The sequence below is a fragment of the Elgaria multicarinata genome, chromosome 9 (genome assembly GCF_023053635.1).
Source record: "Elgaria multicarinata webbii isolate HBS135686 ecotype San Diego chromosome 9, rElgMul1.1.pri, whole genome shotgun sequence".
Classification (NCBI taxonomy): Eukaryota; Metazoa; Chordata; class Lepidosauria; order Squamata; family Anguidae; genus Elgaria; species Elgaria multicarinata.
Genome location: NC_086179.1, coordinates 79096474 through 79114827, shown reverse-complemented (window position 1 = coordinate 79114827; position 18354 = coordinate 79096474). Strand labels below are relative to the sequence as shown.

Below are 18354 nucleotides of genomic sequence, written 5' to 3'. Positions count from 1 at the left end.
CTCAAGAAACATGCAGAGGATTTTTATGAACCGCCCAGAGAGCTCCGGCTATTGGGCGGTATAGAAATGTAATAAATAAATAAATAAATAAATAACACTAACACTGCTACCTATAGCAAATAATTATAAGATTTTAACCAGTACCCTCATAGTTTCTTAAATCTAATCATCATCATCATCTAGGTTTCAGGATGCAAGGGATTGCTGCTTCTGAGCATTACATTACATTTTTATTATATGCATTTTCCTCATAATATCCAATGATGTTATATCCCAATTACTTGTTATTTATGCATCTTTCTCCTCATGCCAACATGCTAATGCATGCAAAAAATCTTCATAAAAATGTTCATAAAAATAAAAAAACTAACAATAATATGCAAACTCAGAATATTAATGTAAAACATGCATAATAGTATGTTTACTATGACTGGGTTCAGACAACATGATAACCAATGGTGGTTTCAATAGTCAATGGTTGGTTATTTAACCCACCGTGAGTTATCGTGTTGTGTGGAGGGTGTTTTTTAACCACCAGTTGGCTATTTGGCCGAAATAACCAAAGCATATAACCAACACAGTGCAGAGTTGGCTATTTGAACCACCATTGGTTATCTTGTTTTGTGGAGGGCACCGTTGGTTATTTCCTCAGCCACCATTGGTTATTTCAACAGCCACAGAGTTGCAAGGCAAGAGCGGTCAAAGCGGTGGCTGCCGCTCTAGTCCAGCTGGCAGGATAGATTTTCTGCAGCAATGGCTGATGGGATACTAGTGGGGGAGAGAGGGCGGGGGATGAGTGAGTCAACTCAGCGTGAACTAATAGTCAACTCAACGCTGATCCTAATCTATACAACAGTTGATTATTATCATGTTGTGTGTGGAGTACCCCCTAGATAAACAACTGTAAAGTTGATTATTTCCCCACCATTGACTATTGCGTTGTCTGAATGCAGCCTATATTGATGACTTGATTTGCATAATTAGTCACTGTCAACACATTTCCACTGCTAATTACAAAGACCTGAGAAATTACTGTACCGGATTAAGACTTTATACAACTGCTAGTACCATATATAAAACAAATGCATTTATTCAGATTTGGATTTCATTCCAATTAAGTAGTCACTAGAATATCTGTGTAACATTAAGATAAAAAGTAGGTAAGCCAAGTCAACCTCCATAAGCTAGTTTTAAAATTTCTTGAAAATATTACTTCCCATTGAGAAGCAATAATTTGAAGCAGCAGGGATCTTCAGGGTAACCATTTACCTGTGGTTCATAGCGAATCAGAACATCATACTCCATAGAGTATGGGATATTGTCTATGTAGAATTCCAGATATGCTCCTTCAGGAACTCTTACAAATCCTATTCCAGTCCATGAAGGTATACGATCCTGAGAATACTGACGCTCAACTATGCTCACTCCCTGCAAAACAGTAAGTAAATTAGTATATGTTATTTAATTTGGTATGCTGAGAAATGTAGGCAAAAAATTGCTAGAAGTGTGACATTACAGGTTCGTTTCACATCCATCACTTGCTTATTTCTGTTTGCTGACAAATGCTTTTTATACCAGCATACGTCTTGTCCTATATTTACAGAGTCCACTTCATGGAGATTTGACATGAAATTACATTGCACTTATTCACCTGAAACCACTTGTAAAATTAACCTATTTATCAGGCACAAAGTAAATCAGAGAAAATAGAAACATCAAGTATTCCTGGAAAAACTAAGGACACTATATAGCACTATGTAAATATAATTAGAAACTATTCCTAATTATATTTATATGAGAAGTTCATCAATGGAATGAGCTTCCTAAAGGTGCTATTTTTATTATTATTATTTCTCTAGGCAGTTCACAAAACACAACATAATAAAATATAGCAACCATAAAACAGCACATTGCAACAATCTAGTCTGACAGCAGTTAAAAATTCAGAACAGATAAGCAGTTGATTACAAGACCTAAACGGTCTGGAAGAGTAAAAAAAAGTCTTCACCTGGTACTGGGGTAGTCCATAAATGGAGTGCTATCATTAAGAATGCCTTCTCCCTAGAAGGCATTTATTTGGTGCCTGCAAAGCAAGGCCTCTGAAGAGAATCCCAAGTTTCAGGTAGGATTATATGGAGGAAGGCAACCTTTCGGGCATCCTGGTGGTCCCAAGCTATTAAGGTTGTAAAGTCTCTTTCCTTATAGAGTTATCAAAGCAAGATAGGAATCTATTGGAGAATGCTTAAGGCTAGGTTATGCTGCCTTGTAGCAAGAATTTGGACTGATTAAGCTTTAATCCTAACTACATCATGGGATCTGCCTCAGCTAATGTGAGTATTCATGACTCAACAATCAGAAAAAGACTGAACAAGAATGGTGTTCATGGGAGGATGGCCAGGAGGAACCACTGCTCTCTAAAAAGAACATTGCTGCCCCTCTGAAGTTCACTAAAGATCACACAGATGATCCCCAAAGTCAAAGGTAGGGTGGTTTTTTTTGCTTTGATGAGAAACGTTATGTTTGGCAGACAGTGAGTTTGAACAGAAGAACCGCATCCCAACCAGCAAGCATGGTGGTGGAATACGATGGTTTGGCCTGCTTTGCTGCCTCAAGAATGGGACAGCTTGCTATCGCTGACACAACCATGATTTTTGCAGTGTATCAGAAGATTCCAGAGGAGAATGTTAGGTCATCTGTCTATGAGTTGAAGCTGAATTGAAAGTGGGGAATGCAACAAGACAATGACCCAAAACACACAAGCAGAATGGCTGTGAAAGAAGAAATTGCATGTTTTAGAATGGCCTAGTCAGAGTCCAGACCTAAACCCTATTGAAATGTTGTAGCAGGACCTGAAGCAAGCTGTTCATGCAAGGAAGCCTTCATATGTCACTTTTGTAAAGAGGAATGGGCTAAAATTCCTCAGAACTGATGTGAGAGACTGACCAACAGTTACAGGAAATGCTTACTTGAAGTCATTGCTGCTCAAGGGATGCCACCATGTACTGACTCTAAAGATTCACACACTTCTTCACACATGGATACTGAATGTTGAGTTAGTTATGGATAACTAAATATTGCAAAAGCATCATGATTGCATGTCATTTGTTTAATCCGGCTATCTATGGTTCTTTACCTAAGATTATGAGGTTAAGATTAAAATCCAATAACATTTTAGGTTGGAAATAAGTGACAATCCTAAGGGGTTCACAAACTTTTTCTTGCCGTTGTTTACTGCCTTTCTTATGCAGGTCAGCCAAGAAAGTTCACATTCCAGTCAGTTTCTGGTAAGTATGTGTTATATCTAGCTCTGCTCCCCCTGGTTTGGAAGAAGGGGTTTCAGGTAATCAATCAGAATCAGACTCTGAAGTAGAGGAGTCGGCGCCAGATACAGGCCAGCCTTTACTAGTGGGGGAGAAAGCTCTCACGGTTTCTTCACCAGCTGGTGCTGAACTCTCTCCAGAGCTTATCTTGTCAAGGGCAAATAATACACAGTCAGTGGGAAGCCAACATTCTTCAGAAGGAGAGCACCGACAGGTTAGCCCATCCTAGAGTACGCCGTAGACTAAAACGGGTGGAGCGAAAGGAAGGCGAGAGAAAGTCGGCCTGACTCACATCACATCAGAAGCCGCCTCAGAATTATGTGTCTTGAGAAAAAGCTTTCCATTCTTTTGGAAAGGACAATTGTCTCGCTTAGTTTGCATAGTTTTGCCTAAGAGAATGTTCCAAGAGATTAGACTCTCTTCAGGTGGGAAGAGATGTTTATTGCTTAAATAAAGCTTTGTGGATTATTTAGCAGGCCTCGTTATTGTCTCCCAAGAAGGCAGGAGGATTTTGAAAAACACGGCAGCATGCTACAACTCCAAATAGAACAGACTATATATGAAATGATAGGGCATTAGAAAACGTTCGATGGCAATTGATCTTGTGTCTCTTGATTGATTGTTAAAGTCGGTACTCACAGGGCCAAAAATGCCTTCCTCCGCTTCATAGACGTAATGATCTAAAGAAATGAAAAAATACCCTGGTTCCACTTCATTGCACTGACGGCCAATCATATGGAGCCTGCACTGGCATTGGCCAGATTCGCTTGAGCAGCTGAAAAAGAGAGAATGAATTTATATTGCACATCTTCTAAGAAAATACTTTGCAAAAGTTGATACAAATAGACGAGAGCCTATAGCAATTCGATACTAGGAATTCTGCCACTGTTTTTGTTGTATAGGCAGACACCCTAGCACATACGTTTAGGTTCAATTGCAAGTAATTTTCTTGTATAGGAGCCAGCTGAAAACTTTGGGGACAGATAAAATTTATGGTCAAAAAACCCTATGGAAAAAAACTGTCATCATCAAACATTCTCTCTTCCTGTGAAAATATTATATCTATCCCACATAGATTTTAACTTGTATGAGAAGTTTCCTATCCTTCGGACAATGACTCCATCCTTTGTTATGCCTCCCTGGTTTTTTCCCAGCATTCATAAACACAACTTAGGCTTTCAACACAGCTGTGCATTTCAGGTGCTGGTGTCAAGCTACCATGATCTATGCTTTCAGAAATTGCAGTTAGGAACTTCCTTTCTTCCAAACAGGCTGCTGAATAATTAGAAAACAGGCTTGTAAAAATAGGCATCTCAATTACAGCAGTTTTTAAACAGAACATTTGGGATGAATGAACCCATTTTCTTGGGAGAGCCAAAAAGGAAAGGCATATTGGCTCAGCTTCTGCTAGCAAGTGACGCCCACTTTCAGCTGGTTTTGCAATCAGTGCTGTTAACACATGCAAAGGTTAGGCAGCTTCATGGTACCACTACTCAATTTTAATAGGAGTGTGTCTGATGCCTGCATGGTGAACAAATAACTAGGGACAAATTGTTTAACTGAATGCATTCCATTCTCAGACAGATGGGAGAGGTATGTTTGAAACAAAAGAAAGACTTGCATTGAGGCAATCTGATTGTGTAACAGCTATCCCAAGTGTAAACTAGCCAGCTGAACCAAATTAAGAAATAATTGCAGCATACCTCTGAATAACTGCAGCATACCTCTGAATGCCAGATGCTATGGGCTAAGAACCAACCAGGGCTGTTGCCTTCCTGTTCTGTTTGTGGGCTGCCAGAAGCATGTAGTTGGCCACCGTTTGAAACAGAATACTAGATCAGCCTGGCACAAGCCAATTATTTTGGACTACAACTCCCATCATCCCAAACAGCATAGCTCTGGTGGGTATTGGTGATGGGGTTGTAGTCCAACACATCTGGAGGGTGCCATGCTGAGGAAGAGTGGACTATACGGCCAAGGCAAGATGTTCTTATGATCGTACACTTGTGAGGACATAATGACTCAAGTCTACTCTTCAGCATTCCCAGGACTGCATCTTGTTTTGTTTTTATAACGCAAAATTACATACATTGTATAAGCACAAAAGTTCTCACTCTGTCTAAAGTGCACTACCCTTGCCGACCCTCCTCCACACTCAGAAGCAAATAACGATTCTGGGAAGCAAAACACACACACACATAGAGAAAGAGGAAGGAACCACTAGTCTCTCCATCCTCCCAAGCCCCCGCCATATTTGCAAAAGTATAATTATAATATTCGCCTACCTTATACAGGGTTGTAAAATATTACTCAGTTAATGTACCAAGTGATTTAAGTACTTCAAATTCATTATTATTATCATTGTTACTAAAACACACACACACACACACACACACACACACACACACAGAGCTAGGCTGCAGATGAAGCAGATATTTCTAAAATAAAAAATTGCAAGCTTCCCACTGACATGAGACTTACTTATTGTTCAGTGCTCCTCCTTGATCACAATCACATGGTCGACACCCATCCATATCATTGCTCAGCCCCCAATGTTGAGGCTGCAAGGGGAAATTTTAGCCATTATTGGTATAATAAGAAGCTTTAAACCTCAAGCACAGGTCATTTCAAAACAGTGCAAAATACTGAAAATGCGCAGTCAAACACTGATTGCAGAACCATCTGCCTTTGTTTTCCCTTAGGTATTCTTGAGTACTAAAGATCAATGCCCTCCTTCCACTGTTTTAATACTACTATAGTACATTGCATCTATATTATATGCAAGAGATAGGTAGGGTAAACTATATAGATCTCTAAGACGCTGCCACTACAGGTGTGGAAAAGAAGCTTTCTTGAATTGCAACCATGACCCTACACAGTGCAAGAACCCAACCCAACCCCCTGAAAGCCATAATTGTTATTTGCTTAGGTCTAGAATCCCCTATGTGGCACACACAGATACATGCAAGTCTTTTAAAATATGTATTTCCCGTTTTTTAAATATATGTAAATAGATTTGTATATATCCATAACAATGAGTACATATGAAATGCACACGACGTTCTAGCAATTATACATAAAGCAATCAAATATCCAAATAAATATCCATTTGAAGGTGGTGCCTATATGCTACTCCTTCAAATATTGAAATCATTCTAAGGTCTTCAATCCATGGTATTATAGGACTTGAGTGTTTACCCTTTCAATATTGTAATATCAATCTTTTCGCTGTCCAAAGGGCATGGAGAATCCATTTACACTGATCATTTCCATGAATCAGGTAAATAATTTTAAAAGAGCATGCATATCATTGAATATTGAAGACAGTTTGTTAAGAACAAACTTTTTTCTGTATAATAACCTCCCCACAAAAAGAAGAAACTACTGGACATTGCCAAACATACATTTAAAAGAACACTGCTAGCAATTAGCTGAATTAGGCAATCCCTTATTAAGAGATGTTGTGATGTCCAATAGTCACAGAACAGATTTTTTTTACTGAATAACTTGTAGCCTAGGAGTCATAGATATGACAGTAGACACCAAAGTGGCAGTACACTGATTAGACATTTTGTGGTAGCGCCCACAGCAAGTTCTCAGATTCCTAAATGTGCTAATGGGTCTAAAAAAGTTGGGGATCTCCGGCTTAACTGTTTTGTTGTTAGAGTACAGATGGGGCAAACTCCCCTGTGCTTGCAGGTGCATGGGACAAACTGCCAGATGGTCTGCAGGTACCCAGCAAGAGTTTGTGATGTCCCACAAGTCACCATTTTGCACAAAATCGCTATTTACAGAAACCACCAATTTGGATAAAATGGCGCCCAAAAGTAGTGCAATTCAGACAAAATTGCAGGCATAATAGACCATTTACACCCACAATTTTGCAGAAATGGTGCTATTTACAGCTGCCATTTTGTGCAAAACGGTGATTTCTGTAAATAGCTTACCTGTGATTTTGTGCAAAATGGTGGCTAGGCCTAGGCCCTTAGGCTGCCATGTGATGCAACAGTGTGGTTTGGGCACCATCGGGGAAGGCGGGTGAACCTTTAAGGAGGACATGGCAAGCCTTGCCAAGTAGAACCCTAAGGCTAATGTATGTAACTTGTGTGAAATTAAATAAGAAACTGAAGTATTGCTAATGTATCATGGACTTTTAAATGGAGGAATGATTTGTTGCTGCAAATCAGTTTATTTCAGACCTTTCTAAAGTAGCCAAAAAGACATATGACACTTGCTTCTTTAGCTGGAAGAGTTTTTTAAAAAAGAAGTTTTATTCTTTTGAGCAAGACAACTTACCAGACACTGATCACACTGCTTTCCTGTAACAAGACGTTTACAATAGCAGTTTCCTGTCTCAGAGTCACAAGGGTTCTCTCCAGGATGTGTGCCCAAAGGATTACATGCACAAGCTATGTTAGGAAGGATGAGTAAATAAATCAGGAACTAGTTGTCTTAGTTATAATTCACACACATTTGAGAGAAATATTTATCTCAACACTGTCCCTCATTTTTCATTGCAGACAAATTGCTCTCCCATTCCTTAATCTTCTATGTAAAAAAGGAAGTGTTTGTTTGTGGCGTGTTAAGAAACTTTTAGGATTTGTTCTACCTCTATTTGGGATAGTTTTAGGCATAGTGAAAAAATTGACTGCCCTCTTGAACTAAAAAGCTGGCGATTTTTTTCCCAAAGATATACTGCTTCAGTAGCATTTGTTCAATTTCAATCAAACTTCCCATCATAATTCAGCACTGTGGTGAGCAGATTTTAACCATACAACGTTCATGTTTTTCAGATATTAAAAAAACAAGCCCCAAATATTGAAAAAAAAACAGGCTGAAGTAAGGGGGAGGAACGCAGTTTTAAGACAGCAAACATCAGTACAAATTATAGGCCTGCCACCTCACCTCTTCTGAGGAGCAGTTCCATCTAAGGGGTATGGAATGCACAGACTCAACCCCTCAGGGGGCTATGGGGTGGGCCATGGCAGGGGCTGGGCCTAGTGATTCCAGAAGGCCTGCCTTCACTCAGGTGCGATTGGCAATGTGTCCAGCTGTGACAGCTGTGTAAGTTTGCTTGAAAGCTTCTCTTTGGTTGCATTCAGACAACACAATAGTCAATAGTGGGGTGCGGTGGCTTAAGGCCAGCACTGAGTTGGCTACTAGTCAAAGGTGTGTTTGATTGACACATCCCCCACCCTCTCCCCTCCCACTGGTATCCCATCAGCATTGCAAGTTCTGCTGGCTGGACTAGAGTGGCAGCCACCGCTTTGGTTGCTCTTGCCAGGGGACTTTGTAGTCACTGAAAATAACCAACTGGGTGCAACAAAATAGTCAACAGTGCCTGACACGATAACCAACTGTTGTTCAAATAATCAACTCTGCACAGCGTTGGTTATTTGCATTGGTTATTTCAGACAAATCATGTTAAAAAAATCCTGACAGATGACACAATAACCAACTGTTGACTATTTAATCCATCGTTGACTATTTAACCCACCATTGGTTATTATGTTGTCCGAACCCAGCCTGTATCAACCTAAAGGCAATTCCAAACATGCGAAGCTGGGTCCGTTTGCTAGTCACAACTAATTTCTTGACTGTTTATCGATAGATGAATTTCATTGTAGACCCAAGGTCACAGAGAACAATAAAAAATTACAACCAGCACTAATCTTCAATTGGGAGTGAGGGGGAGGAATAACAAACAACTATTTACAAACTTAAAACACACAGAATCCCCCCAAAACTAAATACAAGTAGGCTAATACATTTAGAGTGCAATCCATGCTGGCTGCAGAATGATGGGAGTTATAAGAGTTTCTTATGTCTATGCATGCATAGGGTTGCACCCTTAAAGTGTTTATTTTAAGTTTAATACCACTTTCAGAAAAAATAGTGCTCATGTAGTTGGGAAGCATCCCAATACCTTTGCGCTCATTGGATAAAATACTGGAAAGCAGGTACTGGCATTCCAGTCCTCCCACCTGCATATCTCTACAAGTAACAAGAGTTAGATTTCCTTTGAATCAAAACCAAAATAAATAAAAACAAAAACCAAACATGATAATTGAACATTCGGGAAACTAGCAATTCTCTTCTCAAACTTAGAGTGGTTTTGCTTTACTTACACTGACAACCAAGAGGATTATCAGAACTTAATCCATAGAATCCTTCTTTACAGAAATCACAACGTTCCCCTTCCACATATAATTTACAACGGCACTGTCCAGCAATAAGACCAGTTGAGTAGTCAGTGTAGCGATCACATGTTCCACCATTCTGGGAGCCAATTGGATCACAGTCACATGCTAAACAAACAAACAAATTATTTAATGTGTAATCTTAGTTGCTGTGCAGAATACATACAGCAAAATACATTCACCATCTGAATCTCCTGCAGTTTGAAGCTGGAAACTAGCCTTCCCATTTATCCACATCTTAAAATATTTTGACAGCGCAACATCTCCACTGCCCTAACCCATTAAAAACAGAAGTTCTACTGTTATAAAAAAAACCTACACTATATTTTTGTAATATTGGGCCACTAATTTCTCTCCCATTTGTAGATTTTGGGACAAGTTCACACACACACCCCACTCATATTTAATATATAAATGTGGTTCAGGGGGGAAATGACTGAGTGAAATTAGAAAGATGATGACAGTGGGTGGACTGTTAACTGTATCTCTGATTGTAACAGGCTGGTAAATGCAGTTCCCCACGGAAGGGTGATATACTTACGTTCACAAATGTTGGGATCCCGGATATCTCTCTCTGGATGCTGGAAGTAGAAAGGCTTGCACTGCTCACAGTTACGCCCCACTGTGTTATGCTGACAGTCATCACACACTCCACCACTGATATTTCCAGTAGCAATATAAACAGCCATATCAAAATGGCACTGTGTAGAATGTTCATTGCAATTGCATTCTAAGATAAAGAGACAAACTCTGAGTGATAATCTGCTCTTAAAATAGTTGTACTATTTGTTTTAAGTAACACAAATGATTAAGCATATGCTAGCTGTCCAGTACTTAAGGTAATTCCAAATTCACCCCTTGAGAACCTTGGTAACACCTCTGTGTCATTTATAATCAAAAGAGCACAGCTTTAATATCACAAACTTCACAAAGTATAATTTAAAATTTGTTACACCTACTTTTGCATGCATTACTGTGGCGTCCTTCAGCAGGTCGCCACGGCAAATCGTGGTAGAAGTCCAAGCACTGCTCACAGTTTAAGCCCTTGGTGTTGTGCCTGCACATACAGTGGCCGTGGACCTTTAATTTAAAAAGAGAGATTCAAACACACGTGTATAAAGATTAAACATACAAGCAAAGGTAATTTCCTTCCATTGATTAAAGGTTTGAATACCGAAAGATTAGTCTTTGATTGTTAAGAGCAAGGTACTTGTTCATGTCAAGAGGCTTTTCTCCATCCAAAGGATTGGAAGCAGTGGAGCAGGAAGATGTATGAAGTATTTTATCTTTGATTGGGAAGGTGATAATGCAGCCTGTTGATTGGCAGGGCAACAGACGCTCCCTCCTCAACCGTTTAAGGTAGAAAACGACATGTTATATGCTGAGAAGAACAGACTAAAGATGTGATAGCACTATTTGTTTAATTTTGAGTCTGCCCCTATGACGTATAATGCAAGAATGGATGTCCAGTGTCTAAACCCAAAAAGTGGGTGGTGCTAAATCAGGGGAGGGCAACTTCAGGAGGTCTGCAGGCTACTTTTATCACCTGGAGCCACCCCCCCCCCCCATGGGCCATACTACCACCCCATGGGTACCAAAAAAATAATTAACTGCTGTTCTATACGAGTTACAGAGCACAGAAAGGATCAAAATCAGCTCACATACAAGCTAATGAGTGCCTTTTCGGGTGTGTTTTTTTCAAAACAGTTTTTTTTTTTACCAAATTCAGGGGGACAATGTTTAATAAATAAAACAGCTCCCTTAATTTAAGTTAATATGCAATCTAGTTTTGCTGCCTTTGTTTATACTGGTAACTCCCTAAAGGGACTGTTTAGAGAAGAGAATTTCTTAAGAGTATGAATGGAAGAATCATAACCAAAATGTTTGTTAGGAAAACAATATAAACATTTACCATTCCTTCCACCTCTTCATCATGTCCATTCACTGGTGCACACTCACTGGCATGTCCATAACAGAAGCAATTCCCACGGACCACCATGTCATAAATGGCATAATAATATTTTTCTCTGATTTCCATTCTAGAATCAAGAAGGTTGTCTCCCAGTGTGTGTAGTTTGGTAAATTTGATTCTTAAATTTGTGATTTTTAACATATCTGAAAAGATGGACAGAAAAAAATGTTGTTTTTAAACCAAAGACAGTAATATCTACTTGTATCTATATAAGACAGATACCCCAAAAACTATTTAGTTAGTTATTGTCTGATATAGCAGCCTTCCTCACACTTTTCTCCTCTGCCAGTGTTGGACTACAACCCCCATCTCCCCAGCCGGTATGGGCAATGGCTGTACTGATTGGGACGATGGGAGTTGTAGTCCAACACAATTAACATATTCATTATGTGTTGGGAGCAGGGGAAAAAGGAGGTTATATGCTCTCTTCCTTGTTATTTTGTAAATCTTTAATTGATAATTTCCAGCTTTACTGCAGTCATATTATTTTAGGTACTTCATCATTTTGAAGTGCCTGTTGATCTAAAAATTATTTCATATGTTAAAAAACATTCTTTGATATTGTTTAATACATATTTAATTCAGATATTCCTTTTCTGTTAGTAGTAATACCATCTATATACCATGTATGTTAAAACATTTTTTTGATATTAATACATATTTAATTCAGATAAGCATCTCTTGTTAATAATAGTAGTACCATCTATATACAAATGTTAAGAGCTCATAGAGAGGCAACTGTTTTCCTTACTCCTGAACATATTTTTAGACAGGCTGAGATTAAGCACTACATTCTTAAATAATTAATTTCTATACTCAATTTATCTGTTTTTATTTATTTTGTTGCATTTACATCCTGCCTTTCTTTTATCATGGATCTCAAGCAGCACAGCCTCAAAGGCAATCTCCCATCCAGCCAGTGACCAGACCCAGACTTGCTTAGCTTCAGCAAAGTTGCTGCACATACCTTCAGTCTATGTCCTGGGCCTTATCTGTTTTTATTTACTCTGAGTCTCTAGGGCAGGGAGGATAAGAAGCTCAAATAAACATATGGAAATGAATTGAGATCACTTGGTAGCAGCGCCTTGTAACATCATTCATTAATATTAGATGCCGAAATGAAACATGTAGATGTTGCTGATATGCTTGGATTTAAGCACATTTAGCCACTAAAAACATCAGTATGTTTACATGAATCCTTATTCATGATGGACACCTGAGGACATTTCAGCACCCTTTCATCAGCTTAAAAGCATGCATGTTTAACAGCTCCTTTGATCCCCGGTGGGGAACACCGGTTGGTGTTAATGAAAATTCTTCAGCCCTCACTCCTGCAATCAGATACACTTCAGAGCTCACATGAAGTCCATCTGAAACCACCTGTGCTCTGAAAAAACAAATTAGCCCCTAGAAGGCAATGTAGTGCTCACTATATGGATGCATTTTAATATTTTTGTTACAGCAACTTGTACTTCTTTTCGACTGGAAATAATTGCACAGCAGTTCCAGTACAATCATAAAGAATTTTAAAAGATGATAAAGGATGCATACATACTTTGAATCCTTGGGCTATATGGGTCATCTATCCTAAAAGCAGGATCCAGAGCACGATAAATTACCTGAAACAAACATGGGGTTTAATCAGTATCATAGAAATTACTGCCTCACAAAGAAGGCAGTTCAATCAAACATAAAACCACCAACCTCGCCCTCAGTTGAAGGTTCAATGTCAGAATACCGGGAATCACAAATAATGTCATCTACTTTCTTCATAGGTCCAATGGAAACACCTGGGAATGAATTGTCGCAATCATAGGCAAAATATCTATACACTTGCCACGTTTTCCCAAAATCTGAGGATCTTTCGATCAGCATTGCAGATGGGCGAAATGTCTAAGAATCAAAAACAGCAGTAGATTTTTAAGGACTCTTAAGCTATATTTGAATTTGTGTTAAAATAACTTCACAGTATGGATTTCAATTTTTCTCATTTTTTTGTGTGCTTTATTTCCTTCTATATTCCTCCCCCCCCTCCCCAAAGGCTGTAGTCAGATCTCAGTATGGGCTCTGCATGCCAATCTATAGAATATGTTTAAAACAACAATAAGCCTCTTGTAATCGCAAATACTGAAACCAGTCAATGTGCCATAGGAGCACGTTAATGATATTCATTCTATTCTCCAGACTGTGCCAGCAGAAGGTGCACCTGCACCAACAAAATCAACTGATCGTATAATAATGGAGTTATTTGTTTGATGGGATCCCCATAAAGTCTCAAGAAGGGCAAATGTAACAGTAAAACTAAAGGTGTACCTGACTAACCAGGTACCTGTACCCATTTATGTCTCTGAATCCCAGCCTAACTTCCCTAACACTGGAAAACCATCAGCCAATCTAATTAAATAAGGGCTATAGTTCACTGGTAGAGCAATGCTTTGCATTTATAATATGTCTGTATTTTGCCATATAAATTTCTGTACTCCACCTCTGGTTAGCAAATGCTGTGTGTGTCAGAATTATGTACAAATATTTAACAATCTGTTCTTATTAACATGTTCTCCATTAAATTACCTCTGACTAGATGAGAGCTAAAATTATTTTGAAGGTATTTTTGGGTGCAAGGTTTAATTGGTGCGCTGTATACAGTGTTATACATGTTTATTCAAAAGCAAGTCCCACTGTGTTCAATGGGACTTACTCCCAAGTTAAGTATGCACAGGATTACAGACTTAATTGGAAAGTTAATCAACCAAGGGCGCAATCGTATTGGATTCATCCTTGATACTTATAAGACGCTGAACATACGAGTATCCAGTGCAAAGCAGGAGGAGCAAAGGAAGCAATCCTCACTTCTGCTGTACCTCTCACTTGGCAATTTAGCTAGATGAGCTTTTTCTACCCATCTAACTGAGGCAGCGTGGAGGGGGATGGCTGGGAGGCATCTGGAGATGGTGTAAGCCCCAGTCCCCTGCCCACCCACAGAACCACCACCTTTCCCTCCTTTCCAAGGTTGCTTTTGCAACCTTGGATAGGTAGCCAGCACAGTGCTCTCCATGCCGGCTGTGAGGGGGCAAGGGAGTGAGCTCAAATTCTTGGCTCCGAGGTCAGAATCCTGTCTCTGACCTCAGATTCAAGAATCTAAAATACCTTATGCCCCCCTTACTCTTGCTCCCCAAAGCTTTTCGTTGATTAATAACTGTGGTGCAATTGTAACAGATGGGATTGAGATAAAGGAAACATTTGTTTATTGTTTAAAGTTCTTTTGCCTCTATAATGATTATTTTCTTACTACAATATGGAGCAAAAAATAATTTTTAATCTAATGAGTGGTATCTTTATTAAATTGTAAATCCTCTCACACTTCCTTCAGTATATAAACAGGCAACTATATTGAGGTTTTGGTAATAGGCTAATATAGTTAATATTTAAGAAATTTATTTAACGAATAATTGGTTAAAAGGTAGATGATTAATTATTAAAAATGTCTACTCTACAGGAAGCTATAGTGCTTCTTAATTAAAGAAATTATTATCTCCTTTCAAAAAACACCTGTTCATGGAGAACAAAATTAAGTGTTCAAATTGTTTTCACATAAGCTACGCATTAAGTTTTAACTAATGCAATCCCCACAGAGATTTTCTGAATGCAAATCTCAGGAGAATCAAATCATTGTGTACCTTCCCAATAAAATGTATTTGAAACCATATGGTGCATTTGTCCTGCCAGGACATCTGTTTAGAAGAAAACAAAAGTACTTTGTATACAGATGTTTTCTTTTTTTTCCCCTGTGGATGATTTTCAGCTGCCAAATTTGAATGAATTTTAAAGCCAATATTTCTGTGGTCTCATAGAATAATAGTACTAGGGCTTGGCGTTTGATACAGATGTAAGGAGTGGTATGAACTTATAACACAACATACAATTCTGCACCAGCAGAAATACAGTGCTCAATACCTTCAAAAATAAGCCAGCTACAATTTACTGCTATAGAGAGAAGATATGAAGAAACAACACTTAATCTTTTTCTGCTTTCTAAGTGTTTGGATGTATTCCAACCAGACTTATAAAAGAATACAGAACAAGCCAATAAACATGTATCGTAAAACTAACGATGCTATGGTCTATCTTTCCTCTTGCATTCCAGTTTTAATAGCTTTTAAAATCCTTTAAAGAAAATCTCCTCAAAACCAGGAATATCACTTGTTTTATTCTAAAATAGCCAGTTAAGCCTCTAAGTGCCATCCATGACCAGTAACAGATTATACAGTGCTCATTTGTGATTTGAGGGAATGTTATGGATTCTTTACCTTGAAGGTCATAATGAGATGAGTGAAATGGAATTCAGCCTCCAGATCCAACTGGATAGTTACATTTTCTACTCCTACAGGACCAAGAGAGAAAAGGAGAGGATATTGCACTGAAAACAAGAACATTTGTCAAGAATCAAATTTCATCTTTTTTTTCTTTTCTTGAGGGGAATCAGTCTGGTTAAACCAAAAATGTTTTTAGTTGTTGTTGTTTTATGCCTCCAGTGTTATAAAGAGGATCATATAGATTAACATTACTACAAAAATAATTAACTAGTTGTTGTAGAAAGCATAATATCTGCTAGCTCTCTAGAGATTATGTTATACGACAGCCAATATGGGAAACATTCATGTAGCTGAAAGGAAAGTGAGAAGTCTACATCTGCTCCTTATATTGAGTATAGTTATTTGGAAACAAATTCTACAAAAACCAATAGGACCTCTGAATAAAAGAGGCAGTAAGCCTGTGTGCACCAGTTGCTGGGGAACATGGGTTGGAGGGTGCTGTTGCACCATGTCTTGCTTGTTCATCCCTGGCCGATGGCTGGTTGGCCACTGTGTGAACAGAGTGCTGGACTAGATGGACCCTTGGTCTGATCCAGCATAGCTCTTAAGTTCTAACCAGTGAACTCTGGATTATTGTAACAAGCATTATACTTTTTTTTAAAAAAAAAGTCAAAGAGCACCCACAAAATACACAAAGTTTACCATTCTTATATTATCCTACAACCATTTTCCAAGAGTAGCTATAATACTGCTAGCACAATGCATTGTTTAACATTTATACAACATTTAATTTGAATAAACAGCAACAATACCCATAGTTTATCCAAGTGTGTTGCAATGACCATAACTGCTCAGATAACATTGGCAGGAATAGCAGGACAAGAATGGTAAACCTTTATACATTTTACAAAGTTTAACTACCTCCAATACCATCCCTCCTATTATATCAAAGAAATTATTGGCCTGATTTGCATTAATGGCAACCTGAGTTCTTAAACACATGATATGTTCTTGGATTAAAACTCTGGGTTGTTTAACTCTCAACAACCCAGAATACTGTGTTTGCACATCACAATGGAGCATTCCTGGTTTGTTTAGCCAAGCTAGCTAGCAAAAGGCAGCAAGCTTGCTCACTCCCACCAATTCATGGATTGCTTAACCCATGAATCGGTGGGTCAGCATGGAAGTGAGTAGAGTGTTGCCTCCCACTCGTTCACCACTTCCATTTTGCATCTGCTTTGCTAAACAACCCAGGCATGCTCCACTGACATTATGTGCAAATCCAGTCATTGCCACTAAATGGATGTTCCACTTAGCTATCAGAGCCAATAGCCACTGTAATTAAACAGAGCATATACGTACAGAAGCAATATACTTCCGGAGTGCTTCCAGGTGGAAAGCTCCTAGTGCTATCAATCAAAAGGCATTGTGAGCTATTCCATCTTTTCCTCCTTAAAGGAAAAAGTGGTGGGAAAACATGGGAGGGTTACAATTGAAAGACAACGTTGCCTGGACCACCATATGATTCTGTGAATGAGGCAGGGTGATTGCAAAAGAATAGCTGTATCTGGCAGCACCTACGGATGGCCCTAAGAACAGAGGTGTGATGGCAACTTTTGAAGGGCCGTCAGTTCCCAAAAATCCCCTGGAGAATCCATAGCCACGCCCAAGGATATATATTTATATCCTACTTTTCTATTATTTATACCCCAAAGAGCTAAGCACTGTGGTTAAAAAAGGTCATAAAATGCAGACATCCAAAACCGACACCAACCAACCACTAATAAAACTCTCAATTAAATTTACAGGGTATGACTATTATCCTGTGCATAGTAACCTGAGAGTAAGATCCACTGAACTCAGTGGTGCTTACTTACTTCCAACTGCATAGGCAGTAACTAATTCAACATTACCACTAATGTAATTAAACAATCTTAAAGAACAGAGCAAATAGTCCCGCGGTAGCAAGTGCTATTGGGGTTGAGCGTTAGAGGCTGATTTCGCTAGCATTATATAATTTACATTAGCAGTAGTGTCACATTGGATACTGCCCCATCTAATTTGTAAAATGCATTAGATTGAGCATGAATTAAAAGATACTTCTGTACCTTTGCCAAAAGCTCTTCTTTTCTCAAATAAATGCTAATGTAATGTTTTTGTTGGACAATCACAGCATTCAGAGACTGAACTGTAGTAGCATTTTATGCTCTTGTATTATATCAAGCAGAAGTCATTGATATAAGACATTGTGGTCTAGAAATTGCATGGGTAAAGTTATGTTTATCTTGCTGTAACTTACAGGCAATACTGCGATCTTCAGGTCACAGCACTGATTTACAAGTAAAATTACAGGGATTAACTAAGACAAGCTCTCTGGCTGGGAGCCAATGTTTTACTCTCACAATGAGACTCTCATGCAACAGGACTTCTCTGACCTCTCCCCTCCCCTGCAGCCTCCCATGTAACCCCCAAATCTGCTTTGGGTGATCCCTCAACCCTCCAGTGCAGATTTGTGGGTTATGTAGGGGGCTGCATGGGAGAGGCGAAAT

The 18354-nt window shown here is 38.8% G+C and overlaps 1 protein-coding gene across 1 annotated transcript in view; it reads right to left on the bottom strand.

Annotated features, from left to right (window-relative positions):
- Nucleotides 1–18354, bottom strand: part of LAMB1 (laminin subunit beta 1) — a 75167-nt gene that overhangs the window by 42435 nt on the left and 14378 nt on the right. The window contains exons 4-14 of the mRNA XM_063134141.1: nt 15800–15873; nt 13197–13385; nt 13048–13111; nt 11433–11635; nt 10480–10600; nt 10062–10250; nt 9449–9628; nt 7617–7729; nt 5802–5881; nt 3960–4095; nt 1270–1428 (exon numbers count right to left, since the gene is read on the bottom strand). Coding sequence (XP_062990211.1) covers nt 1270–1428; nt 3960–4095; nt 5802–5881; nt 7617–7729; nt 9449–9628; nt 10062–10250; nt 10480–10600; nt 11433–11635; nt 13048–13111; nt 13197–13385; nt 15800–15873 — 1508 coding nt within the window. The remainder of the gene's footprint in view (nt 1–1269; nt 1429–3959; nt 4096–5801; nt 5882–7616; nt 7730–9448; nt 9629–10061; nt 10251–10479; nt 10601–11432; nt 11636–13047; nt 13112–13196; nt 13386–15799; nt 15874–18354) is intronic.